An 18,567-nucleotide genomic window follows, 5' to 3' on the forward strand; every position below is an offset into this window, starting at 1 on the left:
TTTGCATGAAGCAGCTCTACAAACATAGGAAAACATAGGACCTCGTCTCCTTTTGAACACCAGAGAATTATGAACCTGTTTATTTTTGATTGCACTACAGATGAGTTGTCAGATACAACTCCCCTACCAATTCAGATCATTGCAATAAATTCCCCACTACTACTGCAAACTGTTATTCAGAGGAATAACACTTCACTGTGTGCCACTATCATCTGCTGGATACTCTGTTATTCCTTCCAAAATCAGAAGCAGGCTCTTCTCTTGGTCTGTTCCCCCTGTTGATGTGTCATTTTCAGTTCACGGAAGCTTGAAAGACAAATATCCCCAGCCTATGTGCTTCCTTCTTCCTTTGCATTACATTCATAAAAGGGCAAGAAGAGACAGTTTGTAGTCTACAAGCAAGTTGCAATGCCAAATTGATGTCTGACAAGTCATCTGTGACTCACTTTTCTGTCCTGACTGTGTGACCTTTATGAGAAACCTATTAGCCTTTGAATCCCTCTCCCTTGTTTGGACTCCTGTGACATCCTGCCAAGTTGAGGATATATATCTTTGAGCTAAAAGACTAAAAGTGGTTCATGGTTTAAGGCACTGAAGTTCTTTGGTTCTCAGGACAAGGATGAGCCAGTGACCATGCCCAGGTGACTTGTTCCTGGAATTAATACTCGGCACAGGTCACATTCAGTTACACAGATGCTCCAGGTCTCGTGGGCATCATGGATGTCATACACACTAGCTACACACTTACGTAGAGACATAAGCCAATGACATGCTCATTACCAAGGCAAGACCTCAGGCTCCTCTGTCTTGAGTGTGCCTACCCTATGCACTGAAAGGAGGGGACCATCTCTAAGACTTAGGATATCAAGGTTTACATACACTGTATTTCCCACTGTTCCTCTGCAACTGTAGGGCTGACTCGCTTTCCTGTTAGAGGACAATATTGTTTGTATACATCATCCATATCTTTCTAGATATATTCAGATATGAAGCAAGAATCATGAAATTCCAACACAATAAGGGACCGTCTTTAAATTCCCAGTCCCTAGGACTTACACTGCATCGGCTTTCCAGCTTTTCCCCTTATTCCTGGAATAGTTTTGCCATTCAAATCGACGCAGAAGCAATTTGTCCCATAACACTGGAGTGGCAGAAAGTCCCCATCCTCAGTACAAGAGGGAATAAAAAGATCTGATCCTGCAGGCAGGCTTTGCTTCAAGTTTTGCAGGTTTCTCCTTTGCTTCTCACAATCAGTGGGACAGGTTGGACGTCTGCCTTGAACTCTTGAGCCTGGAACTTCCTTACCTGAAGTGTCCAAACACCAGCACTCTCCTGCATAGCACTGAACTTCCTCATACCTCCCCTCCTTGGTGCATGTTGGAACAAAGAGGGACCTTGGCTCCTCACCACAGTCTTTGGATCCCAATGCTAGTTTCACCACTTCGCCTAAATCTTCAGCAACGCTTTTGGGGACAGAAATTACTTGTTGAAGAAAAGCAAAGAACTCTGGCTGTTCCAAGACAGATGAAAGGAATTTCATCATATTCTGATTGTCCTGTAGAGTCACTGTGCGGCCAAAGCTGCCTACAAGAGGTTTACTCAAAATGGAGCTCCCCATTGATACATCCAATGAAAACTCCTCAGCTGATTCCAGAAGGCCTTGGCCGTTATCCCTCTCTGCCACATCCTCCTGTGGGAAAAACTGTCCAATGCTGTATTTCCCACTAGTGCCAAGTGCCCCTGTGAAGTTAAACTGGATCAAGTTCTTCAAGAACCTTCCTCCAAAGAGGTTTTCTTGGAAACGCTTTGGATTGGCAGTAAATTGCAGTGCCACTTGAGCCAGCTCCCTGGAGGGGAACATCCCCGTGATGGCTTCACTAAGGGTCGTTTCTAGCCCAGGAATCTGGCTGGCATATAGGCTTTGTGCAACTGGGGATGACAATCCGGAGTCCAGAAACAGCTCCTTGAAGGAGGGAGGGCAGGGTCTTGAGAAGCCAGCTGTTTTCTCTGACTGCATATCTGGCGTGGAAAACAAATCGGACGGACTGAAGTACCCAGCAGGGCCATAAAAGATCCTTGACAAGGCCCGTCGCCTCTCAGAGATGCACACTTGTTCTTCACCTAGAAAAAGGTTTAAAAAAAAAAAATATATATATATGCAAATTTTGGAACCTCCAAACCCTGTAACTCTATGGCTATTTTTCAAGGAATCTCAGCAGAAACAACATAAAAGTATAGTTTAACCTGTCTCTAGTTCCTCAGCTGTGCATCACCCACATTGATAAGGAAATATGAACTGTCGTTGAATATGTTCTATAGATAAAATTTTCCAGTCAAGACACAAAGTGAAAGGAAACATTCCTTCACCACATCTGCATTGTCTGCTCTGTGGGCTTTTTCTGATTCTATTGTTTCCCAATGTAAATCCTCATTCCTCTTACTATGGCTGAAAGAAAGAATAAAATCTTTTCAAAATACTTTAACTCTCTGGTAGGATGCCAGCTTGTAATGCAAACCTCTGATGATCCAGGCACAATATGTGAACCTAAAAAAGAAATAGGCTGCAGAAAAACAGAAAATTATTTTAAACAATACCCACTAACAAAGATTTTATGGAGGCTTCCTACCTAAATCATCTGTTTCATAGTGAAGCATTCATTACAAGAGGTTTGAAAATACCCTGGGCCAAGCTTTGTCACAGGTGTGTCAGCATCCAGCCCCATCTGCACGTTCATACAATGAACAATCCCTTCAAGTTAAGCTGCAACCCATCACTGAAGAAGAACCTCTGAAAATGTCAGCTTAAGGCTCAAAAGACATAAAAAAAGAAAGACTTGGTAGATATAAAGACACTGAGAACAAACCAAACAGGATGGTTATGGCACTGACTGGATCTCAGCAGCCACTTGAATCATGTGCCACACAGTTACCTTTCCTTGGAAAGTAGCAGAATTACAGAGAAGGAATGCAAAAATATTTTGGGGACAGAACAGCTTTTGCAGTTGCAGAGACTATTCAGTTTGGACAAAAAAATATGATTAAAGTTTTTAAAAACCAGGATTCTCTACATCATTCACAAAAGATGATTATTATTCAGTATTTCCTACAGTACAGGAATTGGAATGGTAGAGAAGCACATAATTAGATCATGAAATTTATTGCCAGAGGATGCTAAGAAGGATAAAAGGTTAAAGAGCAATTAGGCAAATCCCTGGAAGATGACTCCATATGGGACTGCTGAACACAATGACCTGGGTTCAGCCTCCAGTCTGGGGACTCCCAGCAGGCAACAGGGAAGATATATGAAAGCTATATGCATTTCCCATGTTTCTCACGCTTTCCCCCTAAGCACCGCTGCTGTCCCTGTAGGGGACTGGATGGTGGATACGCAGCTTTGGTCTGCTCCAGCATGGCCTCCCTTGGGCTGCCCGCCCCATCCCCATTTATTCCACATTCAGGCAATATGATAAAGCAGTCGTGAATCCTGTTAGTAGTAAGCATAAAAGCTGGAAATCTTAAAAGCTCCTAAAATAGATTAGCAAGTAATCTGAGGCTCTGTGAACAGCATCTTTCTCACTGCTCCTTTCGCACCCTTGTCCTGCTCCGCAGTTCCTGGCAGGGGCTCAGGGTCCCTCACAGTGGTTCCTTTGTAAAGGCATTTGCTGTAGGATGGCCCCCTTCTGTTTTCAGTGTTGGCTCTTGGTAAGAGGGATGAAGAACATTCCTCTGGGGACCAATAAATTAGTGTAAGCCACAATCCTGCAAGTATGCTAATATGAAACAAATGTAGGATCGCGGTCTTTAAACGCTCTCCTCTCCTACCCACCGTTGAATCAAATCAAAACAGAGTGAGAAGGAATAAACAGAAAATCACTGCTGGGGTGAATTTACTGTAAAAGTCTGAAAAGGAGAATGTCTTTATCAGGACCGTCTGGTCACACGAGTAACCAACATGCTACTCACACCTACATCTCTGCATCCTCCAGTGTTCACGCTGCTGAGTGTGAGAGTCAAAGAGAAATAAAACAGAGCAGAACTAGAGACATGCACATGGCATGTAGCTGTCTGAACACAGACTGCAACTATATCCTCACAAAATACCTTCTTTGGAGTTAGTCTGCAAAACCTCTGGAAAAATTTTTCCCTGCTTAAATTTCCTGAGTCTGCCAATAAAAGCTGCAAGCAGCCTCAAGTCATTGCCCCCCCTCCAAAAAAAAAAAAAAAAAAAGGAAAAAAAAATTATCAGGAGGGCTCAGCAAAGCACATTCAAAGAGAAAACAACCGATCCCAACATATGGCGAGGCCTCTTGGAGGTTCCCTTGCAATATCCTTGGTGATCAGCCTCGGAGGCATGCTAACATTTCCATTTCACAGTAAGCCTGCCCGTGCCCAGAGCACTCGGAGAGACTTGGAGCGTGACACCCAGGGTAGGTTCCTCCTTTATCTGCGCGGCAAGACTGCGTCTCGCAGACAGCAGTTACCTTCCCCGAAGGCACCCCTGCATTAAGACCCTGTGCCCCAGCCCTCCAGCGCAATCCTGAATATTTAGGTAGTGCGCTTTGGAGTGAAGGTTTTTAACTCTCCTCTTCCCCGCCGGCCCTTTGACATTTCTGCTGTCATTTCCATTTGGGGCACTGATTTGATGGTGTATTCTTAATGAAATCTCTCAAAGCCCAAACTCTTATGCCTCTTCCAAATTGTTTGGGGGTTTGAAATGGATTTGGCAATTTTCGTGGCCAAATATGCAGTGACAGAGATGGGAAAAAATGCTCAGGACAAAAGATGCCTTAGAAATTCCACAGCATTTCACCAAAGGAAGGAGGTAAAACACAAAACCACCATCACTGGCTTCCTTATATTATCCCAAATATTCTGACTTAATGCCCCAGCTCCTAGAGTCAAGAGACAGATACCATAGCTGCAAAGAAAAGCTTTGCTATGTGCAAAACCAAAAGGCTAAAGAAAGCTCATAAAGGAAAATAAAAGGAATATGATATTTAATAATTTATTAGAATATGGCTTTTAACCCCAGGGAGGATTCTGGATCTCAGTTTTTGAACGCCAAATCTGTCACAGCCAAGAAAGCAACTTGTCCTTCAGGTTTCTTTCTACAGGCGCTGAGGGATGTGCTCATTTTTCCTTCTCCAAACCACATACATACCACAGGCAGGGGGCTGGCCTCGTCTCTTTGTGCCCTGGACCTCTTGTCCCTTGGTGTCCACACACCAGCACTGTCCTCCTGGCTGACACTGCACGGGCGCGTAGCTCCCATCAGTATCACAAGACGGCACGTAGGCGTGCTGGTAACGCAGGGCTGCGTACCGCTCAACCTCACACTTAGAGGGGCCTGGAAGAAAAACAGTATGTGTTAAGGAGGGAAAGCTTAAAGTTTCAGAGACATCTCTGCTTGATTCCATCATTTGCCTATTTGGAGGGAAAAGAAAAAATAGAGTTTATAATTTCTTGACTGTTTTCAGTGAAACTTCAAGTATCAGCCCAAAATGCAAATTCTCCATCCTCTTCTTCCCTGAAGAATTGGTCCCAGGGCTTTCTGCTGTAGGTATCATTTCTGAAAACTAAACAGAAAATAAAACCTCAACACATTTTTCAGCCACAGCCAAGGGTAGGCAGAGTAGCAGCATTTACCGGGAGCCATGCTGGAGGCTAGGTGAGCTCTGGCCCTTAATGTAAATTTAAAGCTGGTCAACAGAGACAGATGTGCAGCTTGGAAGACCAGGACACAGATAAGCATCAATGTTTCTGGCAAGAACAAAGCACTGCTCCTGCAAAAGGATCTGCACCTGACTGTAGAGGTTTGGTCTGGGACCACCCACTTCTTGTAATTTCCCTCTGCAGGGATCTGAAGACCTTATTCCTGTCAAACTGGCCTTAATGGCAGAGAAGCCAAAAATCCATAAAGTAGATTTTCTGAGCTATCCTCTCTCCAATACTAGACTCCACCCTTCCAACAGAAATTTCGCTTGTTTACATAAACCTGCAATCCTACAGCCTAAACTTTTCTCACTTTCAAGAGCTTTCCAGCTACACGCAGCTACCAGGTTGATGCAGCATGAGCATCACATCAGAGTGACCTGTTCACCAAGGAAGTCTGACAGCTTTCCTAATGCATGTGCAATCAGGTGGCAGTGTGAGATCTGGGTAAGTCACCAAAGCAGTCCTCTTCAGCGGCTGATGAACGTGGTCACATCTCCATCTTGTGGCTGTTACAGCTTCATCTTTGCTGACAGCCGCTGCATCCCCAGCTACAGTCAGAGTTTACTCGACAACACTGTGCAGTGGAAGAGGGAAGACGCTTTCCAGACTCCTCAGAATGATCAGCTTGTCCCAGAAATAGAAAAACCATGTGGCTGGAAGACTTACATCAGTATCTGCTTAATATCTCTGGTGATGCAACTCCTTAGCAAGGGTCAGACAGCGGCATCAGAGGAATTTGGATGGGAGGATGAAGCATCACATCAGGGGGTTCAAACTCTCCCCAGCCAAGGCAATTCTCTTGGGCTGTGATGTAGGAGAGAGGAGGAGGTACTTGACCTCCTGTCCCACAGAGTTCTCTCCCCATTTGCCTGCCCTGACCAGCGAGGGAATGGACCCAAGGGCAGATCCACGAGTTCAGCCTGGCTGGCTAAAGCACTACAAACTCTTGTGTAGCCTCCTGGGGATTGAGTGTGTTGTGGCCAATGTAAGATCCTTCCTATTTCTGAGTGTACCAACATAAATTAGGGAGCATTTTCTCAGGCTTTTAATTTAATAAATCATCATGTCCATCTCCATAATCTTAGGGAAAGACACACAGACTGTTCATCAGTTTTCAACTAATGCAAACTTCAAGTACGTGGGAAAGCACTGATCAGAGGACACGTACAATCTACCGGTGAGAATGGACAATCCAGAGACTTTGATTCTTGCACTGAAACTGTGATATTATATGCTTTTACTGCAAGAGACTCCTAGAACAACTCTCCCCAAAGGCAGCTGTCACATATAAGCTCCAAAATTGTCGCCTTATTTACAGGGCATCACCTGGGTGCTACTTACATCTGAACCTGCCAGAGGTAGCTAGCTGAACCCCCAGAAACCGCCTCTGCAGGATCCGGTATATGCTGGTCTCCGTGAACATGCGGGCAGGCTCCAGCACAGAGAAAATTGTGTCATAAACTTCATCGAGCAGCAGTTCCAAGCCTGGGAAAGAGAGACTTTTAAGCACAAAGCCTGGTTGTAAGACAAAAGTCATCTGCTTTACACCAGAGTAGCAGAATCAGAAACCTATCGGGGAAAAAGAAAACAAATGTGAACTTATACTGCATAACCCTAACGCACCGCACCATATAACCCACTGCTGAGTGCCCAGGCATTAGCTTTATGCCTTGACATCTACCAAAATGAGCAGGAGGAACATCCAGTGACGGGCACTGTGCTGTGGTGTTGTTAGGTTCAGTTCCTGGTAAAACAACTAATGTTTTTGGGAACCGATGTTTCCAAAAATCAATTCCTAAACATTTTGGTTGTATACCTTAAGTAAATGAAAAGATGTGCAGTAGTTTCTCTGAGTGCACAAATTTTTGGAGAAATTCTCACCTTTCTGGGAACTGAATGTTGAAGTTCTCATCTACCATCGAAATTTGAAGCTATCGTGCTCTGCATTTTTCCCAGATTTTTTTTTTTTTTTTAAAAAAACCACAATATGTAAGGAAGAGGAGCTGAAAGTCCTCAACCTCTTCATTCCTCTTCCTTGGAAAAAACATTATTTCTTGCAAAATGTCCCATCAACTATTAACATGCTTAAAAGGTATCCCGAGGCTATGAAAGAAAAGAAAGGACCATCTGATGTCCCTGCTCGAGGCAGGTGATTTGGACCAGATGATCTTAAAGGTCCCTTCCAACCCAAACCATTCCATGATTCTATCTGAGCAAGAAGAACACAGTTTGTTCTTCAGGACATTTATATTCCCCCACATTTGCTAACTGGACTCATTGAATACAATGCAGCTTTCTAGTGTGGGCAGAGGTTGGGCATTCAGAAATCCTATTCCACCACCCCAGAAAGGTCAGGATTAGATCCCAGGCAGCAGCTCCACGTGCTGCCAACTGAAGCACTGCTCCTAAGAGTGGGATTTCACCAGTGAGCTCGTCTTTCCCATGGGCACTACACTGGCCACAGTGGTCTTACCCCTTGTAAGAATGAAACTGAAGTCCCAAATGAAGCTGAAGACTGATGCTTGTTATTTGTCCCTTTCCCTTGGGAATTCAAAGCTGCTGAAGCTAAAGGATCAGCTGCTGGAGGGTACTTACCAGTGTCTGCTAACTCTCTGCCCAGGCTGTCCGTGCAATAACAGTACCCAGACACCTCTGGGAACGTCTCCCGCAAGGAGCTGAACGTTTGGAAAGCCTCTGGGAGCCTGGAAGCAAAAGCAGACTCCTATGAAGGGCGTCAACAACAAAGAAGCATCTGTGTTTGCCTCTTGAATTTGTACAGCAAGGATGTCTGCACAGCACAAAGCCATTACACAGCCCTTCGGTCTCCTTGTGGCAACCAGACTCTGACATGCTCCAAATCGGTGTTTCAGCAGGCTAACAAGTCTCCTAAGTGACATTTTTTAAGCACAAAACACAGGACAGTAAGATCTCCCTTCAGACAGATTTCTGACCCTTCCTAAGCAGGCACCCAGCATCTAACACTCATTTTCAATTCTATTCTCATTTTTGAAAGCCTGTCAAAGAGTGTAAAATAGACGGACATTGGCTTCATGTTATTACAACGCCCATTCATTAGCTCCTTCCACAAATCTGCACAGGATGGCGGAGTGCCTAAACAAACAGGTTGTTTCCCCTTCCCTGCATGCTATATACACTATCTGCACTGAATTAAGCACAAAATCTGATAAAAACCTCACTAATCTTTTTCATTTTGAGAGCATGCCTCAACAGATTAAGGAGAAAGGGGGTTTAACATATTACAGGTAAGATTGACTCTTACTTCTGGAGATCAAAGAGATGCTAGTTTCCAGTATAATATTCCAGGAGTGACAACAGCCAGATTCCAGCAAAGCAATGATTTAGGAAGGAAACTTAATAAGGTCAGAGCTGGAAAAAACATAACAAATGTGATCTTAACTGACAGACACTCTAGGGTTTCTACAAGCAAACAGAAGATAAGTTTTTCTAGACTCAGGCAATATGACCAGCAAAACAATTTTGCCAAGTTCCAAAGCAATTGTGTTATTTTACAGACACATACCCTTACCCTGAAATACGATAAAGGTCTGGTGTCCCAGCTGCACGTGGCTTATTTGGGGAAAAAATCTAACACCAGGGAAGGGGAATTTTCTGCTCAAGACATTAGGAGAATTAGACGGTCAGAGCAGGTTTTTACTAAGGAAGGACACTTAGCAGTAAGAGTGATGGCGGACTAGGCCCTGATCAACTGGGACAAAGGTTAACGTGCCAAAGCAGTTCACAGCAATCCTGTGAAACTGGGACCGTGACCAGCCTCAACTCCAGTGCCACCCTCCAGAGCTGCTCCAGCACGTGCAGTCTGCAGAGAAACGCAGCGAAACGCTTGTCTGGCTCGGAGCTGGCGTCATCTGGGCAGTCGGGCAAGAGGAGTGAAGTAAGAGCCCTTTGCTACCTTCAAGAGTCTGCCCGAGAGCTCTGCCACCTCTTGCCAGGAGAGCCGAAGATGTCACTGCTTCCTCAGTATGTCAAAGCACCGGCTGGGGGAATGCATGAAGCAACAGCAACCCCTGGCAGAGGAAGGGGCTGGTGACCATGAGGTTGTCCCAGCTCTAACCAGCAGTGCTCCTGTCTCAGAGCTCGCACATCCCTGCCTGGTGCTGCTCCGCTCTGGCACTCTCCCACGTCTTCAAATTAAAAGCCTACTGATTCCCTCTGCTTTGGATCATTAAATCCTGCTCCGTTGCTGACGCTGGGATGCTAAAAACAATCAAAATGTCATACTCGGGGCACAAAAGGACTTCTGTCAGCATTAAAACAATGTAATTTAAGATATAAACAGCTAAATACCATCTTTCTGTGGTCTTCTATGTAAACATGGATATAAATGGCTTGGGACATTTCAACAGCTTTCTGCTCCCCTGAAATATCATACACTGGCCACTGCCCAATCAGGAATATGATCTTTTCTCTTCTTAGGAGAACAATGCCCCTATATTCAAAGGCAGACCTCTGCACTGCTCATGTCCTTGGAGCTCATCACCTCAGCATCTCAACGTCTAGCTAAGTGAAACAGGATGCAGTGAAAAAATTCTGCATGCTGCTTTCTTTCATCCTCGACGTTAAGAAGTCACATGCATAATTATACTACTTTTATATGGGACAAATGCGTAGTCATATCCTGTCACTCTGGTTATTTTTGTTCCAAGGTGAGACTACAGCTAAATAAAGTACAAACAGGTATAAATTAGGCCCACACAAACAAGAGGACAGAACTTTGCTCACCTTACTTGGAAAACTCACTTCCTACCGCTTTTTTGTCTTTTCTCAGCCTCTTTTTAATCACAGCCCCCGAGATGAGAAGTGATAATACAGAGTACCTCATCTATCAGACCTAGTCCAAAAAAAATGGCTGAAGCAAAGATGACTATATTTAAGTTATGGATAAATTTATAGTGTATCCATGTGTTTCAACAAGAATGCTTGCACGCAAAAATATGGGAAAGTAAATAAATGTGAGGTTGTTGACCTTTTCTTCCAACTGTGAGTCTCTGCTCTTGGCTTCCAGCAAAGATAATTCATTACTGATCTTCAAAAGCAGGTTTGCAAGTAATACCTTCTACATTTCATATGTGCAGCTCAAGTTATAGCTGCCTTTCTCATTGACTATTCAGAAACAGAGGGAGAAAATCAAATCGTTCTGTTTTTGTTTTTTTTTTTCCCTACTGCCAACAATATAATACATAATAGGGCAGAACCTCCAGTGAGCTGAGATAAAGACATTGGCACAAGGTCTTCAGTCTGATGAAAATTATAGCAAGAAAGTAAAAAGATCCTTCTTGACTTTTGATTTTTTGATCTTTCTCCCCAATCTGCTATAGGGCCTTCTTTATGGCTGCCCTTCCAATTAGGACCTGGGCACAGTCTGTATAAAATAATTTAACAGTGGCTAAGTCACCAGGGTAAGGTAGAAAATTTTGGTTCATATTTCTTTACAAAAGTGTTCCTCTTAAGAAACTCTTAGCTCTAAGCCTTTGAATTTCTCCTTTTTTTTTTTTTTTTTTTTAACATATTGATTTATTCTGGAATATTTAAGAAGGTGTAAGGAAATAATTTGGGAAGGGAGTTAGTGTGACATGTTTAGATTTCAAAAATCATTCTGTGGAACCAAAGAAAGTTGCTTCACTGGTTTTACATGAACATAAAATATGAGTTTAAACCCCTGTTCTGCTATAGTCCTTTGCTGTGGAACTCATCCCTTCAACTCCATATTCTGGCCTCCTCTTTATGGGACAGGATAATGACATTTCAGGCAGGAACAGTGTGAAAATAAATCTATTAATGACCAGAGATACTCAGATATGATGGTAATGGGTTAAGTCAATGCCGTAATTAGAAAGGTAGACAGCTGGGAGTGAAATGATCCTGCTGTGATTAATTACATGATACAAACACAAGAAAAACCCAATCTTGCAGGCCTTTGCAGACAAATCTCTCAATGGGACAAAAAAAAATGTTATTTTAAAGCATTGCTTTCTCCTCTGTAATTGCTCTTTTAGAATTTCTACACTCCATAGGCCAACAAACAAAACAGCCAGATTATTTTGCTCTTGCCAAAATAACCTCTCCTGAAGCTCTGACAAATTTGCACTGTGTATTTGGGCCTGCCTTTCAGTTTTGCTTAAATTAAAAAAGAAACCCCTCAGACCAGCAAAACTGACATTTACAATAAAACGCCTTTGCTCCTACAGAGCCAAGTCAGAACGAGACATTACATTTACTCCACTGCCCTCCACCGGAGAAATGTGTTGACTGAGATGCCAAGATAACGGCACTTCACGAGAGACCAGAAGTTTTCTCTAGAGGGTCTGAACATCTTCACAAAAAAACCCTCCTCTCCTTGCAGTTCCCCTTGCCCACCCCTCATTTCTCCACCTGAGCATTAATTCCCAGCTCCTCCACAGGACAACGGCTTCTTGCTCCCACAGACAAGCATTTGATCCAGAGTTTTGAAGTCTTCCCCAGCCTGCTCCAACCACCCAAATCCAGTCTGTATGTCAGCACGCCCGTTCATCACTTGCTGGTTCACCTGTGAGAGCAACGCTGGCACTGCCTAAACGGACGGCAGTTTCCCACTGTCATGTGGAACTTGCTCTTGGCATGTTGCCACTTGTCCGTCTGTCCATCTGTTTTCATCTCCCGTGCGGAATCATCTTTCCTACATCACGTATACATCTGAATTCCTCTCTTCCTTCCACATTTTCTCATTTGCTCTTTTGTGTCTATCTGAAAGGTAGCCCTGGCTACTTTTCCAAATGTAGATTGCAATACAGTATCTACTGCTGTGTAAGGACACACTGATTAGACTGCAGGGATGGAATATCAGTCTTTTCTAAACAAGAAAATGTAATTCAGAAGAAAATTTTTTTTTTACTTGGTCCATCCAGTAACAGAAAATAACATCATATGGGGTCACAGAAGGGCTTCATGTGGAAAAAAAATGCAGCAAGACACTGACTTGAAGAGACATGCAGGATTGCCTCCCTGTCTCAGAAGCCTACACTCTTACCTGTTATAACTATGAACGAGATCAAAAAACATCATGTCTGTAGTGTTGACAAACTTGCACTGGACAGGCAGGAACTCTCCATCTGCTGAGCACTGTGGTGGGCTCTTCTCCCCAAACCCATGCAGAATGCGACGATCTCGGATCTCACAGTTCCCTGGACCTGACAGGAAAAAAAGTAATGGTTATTGGTGTTTTAACTTCCCACGGAGAGCTGAATAGACACCCTATGGTTTGGAAGGGGGTTAGATTCATTGTATTGAACATGGACACCTAGGTGCCTCGTATTCTCTTTATGAGAAGTAGGGCGTTGGACTCGATGATCCTTATGGGCCTCTTTCCAACCTGAGATACTCCATGATTCTATGAAACAGGGACTTAAATGCCTCAGTTAAGCATCTATACTTCTACAGGGTAAGTGTAGGCTGCAGTGTGCAGGCTCCTGATCTACCACCTTTCATTCACACCAAACCTTCCCACACTACAAAACCCACTGTTTTGTTGAATATTACTTACACCGCGTTGGCTTTCCTCTCTGCCTGGTGCCATAAATCTCCATTCCTTCCGGATCTACGCACCAGCACTGTCCCAGCTCCATGTCACACTGCACTGCATCAAAAGCCCCTGAATCCAAGCACTGAGGGACGTAGGAGATGCTGCTGCTATTGATGTATCGACTCACCAAGATCCTCTGCTTTTGCAGCTGGCAAAAGGATAAGCCTGTAGTACCAGAGAGGGGCAGTTAGAGGAAGGTACTTGTTGGGCATTGAATCATTTATTTTTAGATAATAGCTGAGTTTTCTCAGGACATTGATGGACTTGACGTCATGAAATCCACAGAAATCCACCATGGATGGGGATGAAGCCCTTCAACTCAAAAGCCAATACACTAAGGTGATCTTGCATTCATGATTTACATTACTGTGACCTTCATGAATACAGACCATCCAGGTGTATCAGGTTTCCATGATCAGCTCCAAAGAAACTCCAGAACTTCCACTAGAAAGACCCAGCAAATTACCACAAACTAGCATCAAATTACCCCACAAATTACCATCAAAGTCTGGGGCTAACCTATTCCTGATCTCAGCAGATCAAATGCAGATTTAAACCCAATCTGAACACAAATAGAAACTTGTGACTTACAAGACATGGGATATCCATTCTGTTTGCTGCCAGGTACCTCAGTGCCATTCTCATCCACGCACCAACAGGAAAGACCATTCCTACTGCACTGAACTGTCCTAAAGGAGAGCACAACATATTTTATTTTGTTAGTGACAGAGTCCTCAGTCAGTATGGGACATAAACAGAAACATAAAGCAAGGCAAGCAAGTTCAAGTACTTTAATACTGCAAATAATGGAATCAGAAAGGGCCGTGTTTCTGGTGCCTCTAAATCACCTGGGTCTACCTGATGGGAGCTCTTAATTCTAGCAATTTTCTGAAGTCTTCAAGAATTACAGATAAGTGACTTGAAGTCATTCAGGAAGCAAGTAGTTTGGACAGAATCCTGATTTGAGGTTTACCATACATTTTGAGACCTTTTCTAAGTCAAATCTAGAATGGTCAAGGTCCCCCACCCTAGGCAACAATAGATAATAGTAGAAAGCATTACAATTTGCACTCCCCTCAGTCTCAGCTTTAACTCATTAACTTCTTGCATCTTCAAGCAACACACTGCTCTCTAAATCGCTGTTCTCCATGTGCTTTTTAGTTCCTTTACTGCCTTTAGAAGGAAACTCAACTGTGCCACTTAGAGCAGGGTGGATAACTCCTCCAAGTCAACGTGGCTCAGCTGTGCCAGCTGGCATGCTGATCACAGACCACACGCCCATGAGCATGAGTAGAAAGACAGCAGTTGCATTACACAACAACCTGCACCAAGTATTTAACATGCAAATAATGCTGCCAAGATTAGCCTATTAATATTAGATTGACTTTTTAACCCAGAGATTATTTCCAGCAACATGGAATTCATTGAGGAGAGGCTGGATCTGCTCAATGAAGTCCCTTTGGTCTCCTGCACCCCTCCCCCTCCAGTCCACCGATACGGAGGCTCTTCAAAACTGATGCTAAAGCTTTCATTAGTAATGAAAGGTCATGTTGGGTAACTGCAGAATAATAGTAGGGACAAGTTACCTGAACTGGCCATCTTCTGAGCACTGAGGGACGTAGGTTTCTCCTCCTGAAAAAGCCTTTTCCCTCTGAAGTTCACACGGGCGTAACGGTTGGGACTCTGTCTGGTACTCTGAAAGCAGCAAGAAGGTAAACACATAAGGGTGGTTTCACCACAAGCTTGTTCTTATCAAAACCCTGTTAGTGCCAACACTGCGTGGTAAAAGCCTCAGGTTCATGCGTTGTCCCTGGTTGCTTCCCCATTGCTCGTTGCGTGCATTTCTGCATGGGGCAGCACAAGGAAGTACAGAACAAACTTGTTGGGCTGCCAGCTGCAGGATAAGCACATGACGGAGATGCTTGTGAACCCCTTTCCCAGGCCTGTATTTAATTAGCTTCAGCTCTGTTCTGTACTGGCACAGCTATCATTTTCTGGTACCTTAGGTGGTCTGTGTACTCAGAGTTAGTTGTGGCTATCACCACAAAAAAGCCCTTTGCCATAACCACGCACATCACTTAATGTTTTATGAGTATTCTTTATTGAAACTAAGTCACTCACTATTCTACCAAAAGGAGAGGTATTTCTTCTTAATCTCATAAAAGACCTAAAAAGGATCAATGTCTAGCGGTTAGCATCAGACTAACTCATATTAGGAGCGCTTCTAAATTTCTGCCAGGGCAAGTGATCAATGAAGCCAACTAGCAAGAAAGCAGTTGACTCTTCAGTGCTTAGTATATTCAAGACCAAATTTGGATGCTGTTTTAGAAGAACCATGAAATTCAGTAGGTTCTTTTTTACAGAACAGATTAGTTGATCTGACACCTTCTCTGTCAATATATGATGAATATCATGCTCTTATTCCGCTGACTAGTTCTATAAAAATACTGCAAACAAACAAAACCACAGCTACAGCGATTTAGACCAAAGGTTCACTTAATCCAGGATTTGGTCTGAGTGTGACCACACATGTAGTACCACCAATACATCATAAGTATTGTGAATACTTTTCAGTCTCTGATAATTTGCAGCTCAGGGACTACTTTAACCACAGATGGTTTCTGTGCACCTAAGGTTGCTGAATCACTTCTGTTTCTGCCGGTTTTTACTGTGTCCCCTTAAGCCCATGTGAAAATTTTCATGAGACTGTAAAGGGATTTTAGGTCAGGTTAGCTCACCTATAGACATCCACATGTAGGCAGACCTCACCATCTTCACCTCAAACGTGACTCTGAGCCAGTTGCTCTGGGATGTGTGGAGATCCCTTTGTATGGTGCTACAGTCTACTAAGACATCTGAGTTAAGAGATTGATGGGTGATTCAAATTGCTTGTTGTGCAGGACTCTCAAATTCAGACCAAAGAACTGGGGACAGCACTCAGACTATCCAGTATCTTAAGTTAAACTTCAAGCCAAATTAGATGATGGCACATACAAGTAGAACATATAACCTTCACATCCCTGCAGCACCACCTTCTCCTACCCAAGCTTCTACTCTAGTCCAGCCTGTTCTTCCAGAAAACGGGTTTTTTTCCACGCAAAATCCAGGTGTACTGAAGTCAGATAACACTGACCATTTAAAGATCCTTATAGCTTAGCATTTAACCGGGAGCCCAAACTCACTCTGCACAGCACACAATAACCAGCTAAGTTTGCAATGTGCAAGATTCAAGATCATTATATACTTTGTCAGAATAACACGCAGAGCGGCACAAAGATCGCAGGAGCACAGTCACTACCGGACACAGGCAAAGGAAAAGAACAAGTGTACTTACCAAATATATTGGCTGCTGCTAAGCTAATAAAGCAGCAAAGAAGGGTGCAAAATGGGATGGAGCCCATCTTGCGATGGGATTGCTCCATCCCCTTCTGTCAGTGAGACAGCCCTGCACACCCCAGGTAGCCTTCACCTGCCTTTTTATAGCAAACATCACCTGGATGGGTTCACTTATGTGCTGGTAGACTGGCCACGAAATTGGGCAAGTGACGCATGGGATGCTTCTGAGAAAACCGCAAGAGGCCCATTCACCTGGAACTGCCCTCGTGGTTCTCCTCAGCCAGTTCTCATCCCCGCTCCAGGGAGCACTGCTGAGCCCAGCCATCGGAGAGGAGAACAAGCGGCAGCAGGCACAGGGGGGACCAAGTTAAATCGACATGCAAATTGAGCATACTGACACGACCCCAGCCAAGAGCTCCTGCTCTCACCTGCAGCGTGGTGCAACCAGACCTCGTGCTCTGTATCAGAAGTACGATTAGTTTGTGTTTCCAGAGAGACCAGCCTGCTGAGGGGGCAGGCAGGAGTGAGACCTCCAAGCACTGCGGCACTACGAGCAAATACAATTCACAATGTGGATATTTATTAAATGAAAACAGAATGAAGACAGCTTCCACTGACTGTGAAGGGAGTTGAGAGTCAGGGTCAATTGCATTCAACCTTTTGCTCTTACTCCCACTTGCACCGCGCACTTTTATATCCACAGGTATCTGACTGGAAGCAGCTTAGTTTCTTGGGCTTCGTCCTCCAGGTGTATAACCTCCAGATCAGTATAACCATTAAGCATGTTAAATCCAGCTTTTCGGTACTAATCACATGCAAGATCCTGAACCTAAAACATATCAGAAATATGATTTCCTTTGTTCCAGAGTATCATTTCTTACTCGTCCAACGTTTATGATTGTTAGTTAGCATTTACTTGCACCAGGAATTATGAGACCTCACTCTCACGCAAAGCTTGTTGGACAAAGGGATAAATAGTAACAGAAGCACGTGTTTGAGGCTGGACTTTGGCTGATTTCAAGAAAAAGTGACAGCAGCGCTCTTCTTTGTGATTCATGGGTACTAGGCAGTCTAGAAACAACTCTATTGATGCTCTCCTACAGACCAAGACTGCGCTAACAGTGACTCAAGCATCCTTCTGTCTAGGCTGTAGACCACTACAGTGCTACAGGGCTTGTTATACATGCTGAACGTGATCTCAAACAGCAGTACAAACTTGCTGTAGCATGGTTAGTCTTTTTAAAATGAGTAGGACTGTATTTGTATTTGACTTTGAAGCAACCTACTCTGGACTTGAGGAAAGTTAATAGCAGAAATATCAAACTGGGGAAAGATGAAGAACGCCTCCAGTGTAGATGACAGACCAAAAAAAGGCAACCTTTGAAGGCATAAAGAAAAATTCTGTAACAGCCCTGCTTAAGCAGACACAGAAAGAAAATTAACTTCTGGATTAGCATAGCATTTGTAGGGAAACATGCATGTGGAGCAAAGGAATGAGACTAAAGAGAGGACAGCCAGCACTAGCGCTGGGGTGGTTAAATTATGAGAGGTCTGACCACGACATTTATTTCCGACTCAGGTATGCTTCCAGAGCCTCAGGTTTGTGTCCAACCCCCCGTGCAGTGGGGCGGTCACAGGAGAGGGGCCAGGCACAGCCCAGCCCGGTGCCCGGGCTCTCCGGGGTCGGTGCTTACAGCCACGACGGTGTTTCCAGGCCACGGACACGTATCCATAGCGTGAGGGTGCGGTAAGTGTGATACTGATTTAGTCCAGCTTTCTAAAATTAGTAAAAAATTGTCATTCAGGCTCCTTGCACAGCAGATGGGGGGAGAAGCAAGCTGGTCATGGTAGCCATTCACTTTCCTCCTTTATTCTTTGCTACCAAGGGCCATTAGTAGCTGATAACAGAGTAAGGCAGA

At 44.0% G+C, this 18,567-nt stretch overlaps 1 protein-coding gene across 1 annotated transcript in view; it reads right to left on the reverse strand.

Moving 5' to 3' along the window:
• TG (thyroglobulin) overlaps positions 1-16,713 on the reverse strand; it is a 160,268-nt gene extending 143,555 nt beyond the window's left edge. The window contains exons 1-9 of the mRNA XM_054815965.1: positions 16,647-16,713; positions 14,899-15,007; positions 13,904-14,001; positions 13,274-13,477; positions 12,761-12,920; positions 8,311-8,417; positions 7,057-7,200; positions 5,162-5,347; positions 1,057-2,121 (exon numbers count right to left, since the gene is read on the reverse strand). Coding sequence (XP_054671940.1) covers positions 1,057-2,121; positions 5,162-5,347; positions 7,057-7,200; positions 8,311-8,417; positions 12,761-12,920; positions 13,274-13,477; positions 13,904-14,001; positions 14,899-15,007; positions 16,647-16,713 — 2,140 coding nt within the window. The remainder of the gene's footprint in view (positions 1-1,056; positions 2,122-5,161; positions 5,348-7,056; positions 7,201-8,310; positions 8,418-12,760; positions 12,921-13,273; positions 13,478-13,903; positions 14,002-14,898; positions 15,008-16,646) is intronic.
• Positions 16,714-18,567: the final 1,854 nt, after the last annotated feature.

This window comes from Grus americana, chromosome 2 (assembly GCF_028858705.1).
Source record: "Grus americana isolate bGruAme1 chromosome 2, bGruAme1.mat, whole genome shotgun sequence".
Lineage (NCBI taxonomy): Eukaryota > Metazoa > Chordata > Aves > Gruiformes > Gruidae > Grus > Grus americana.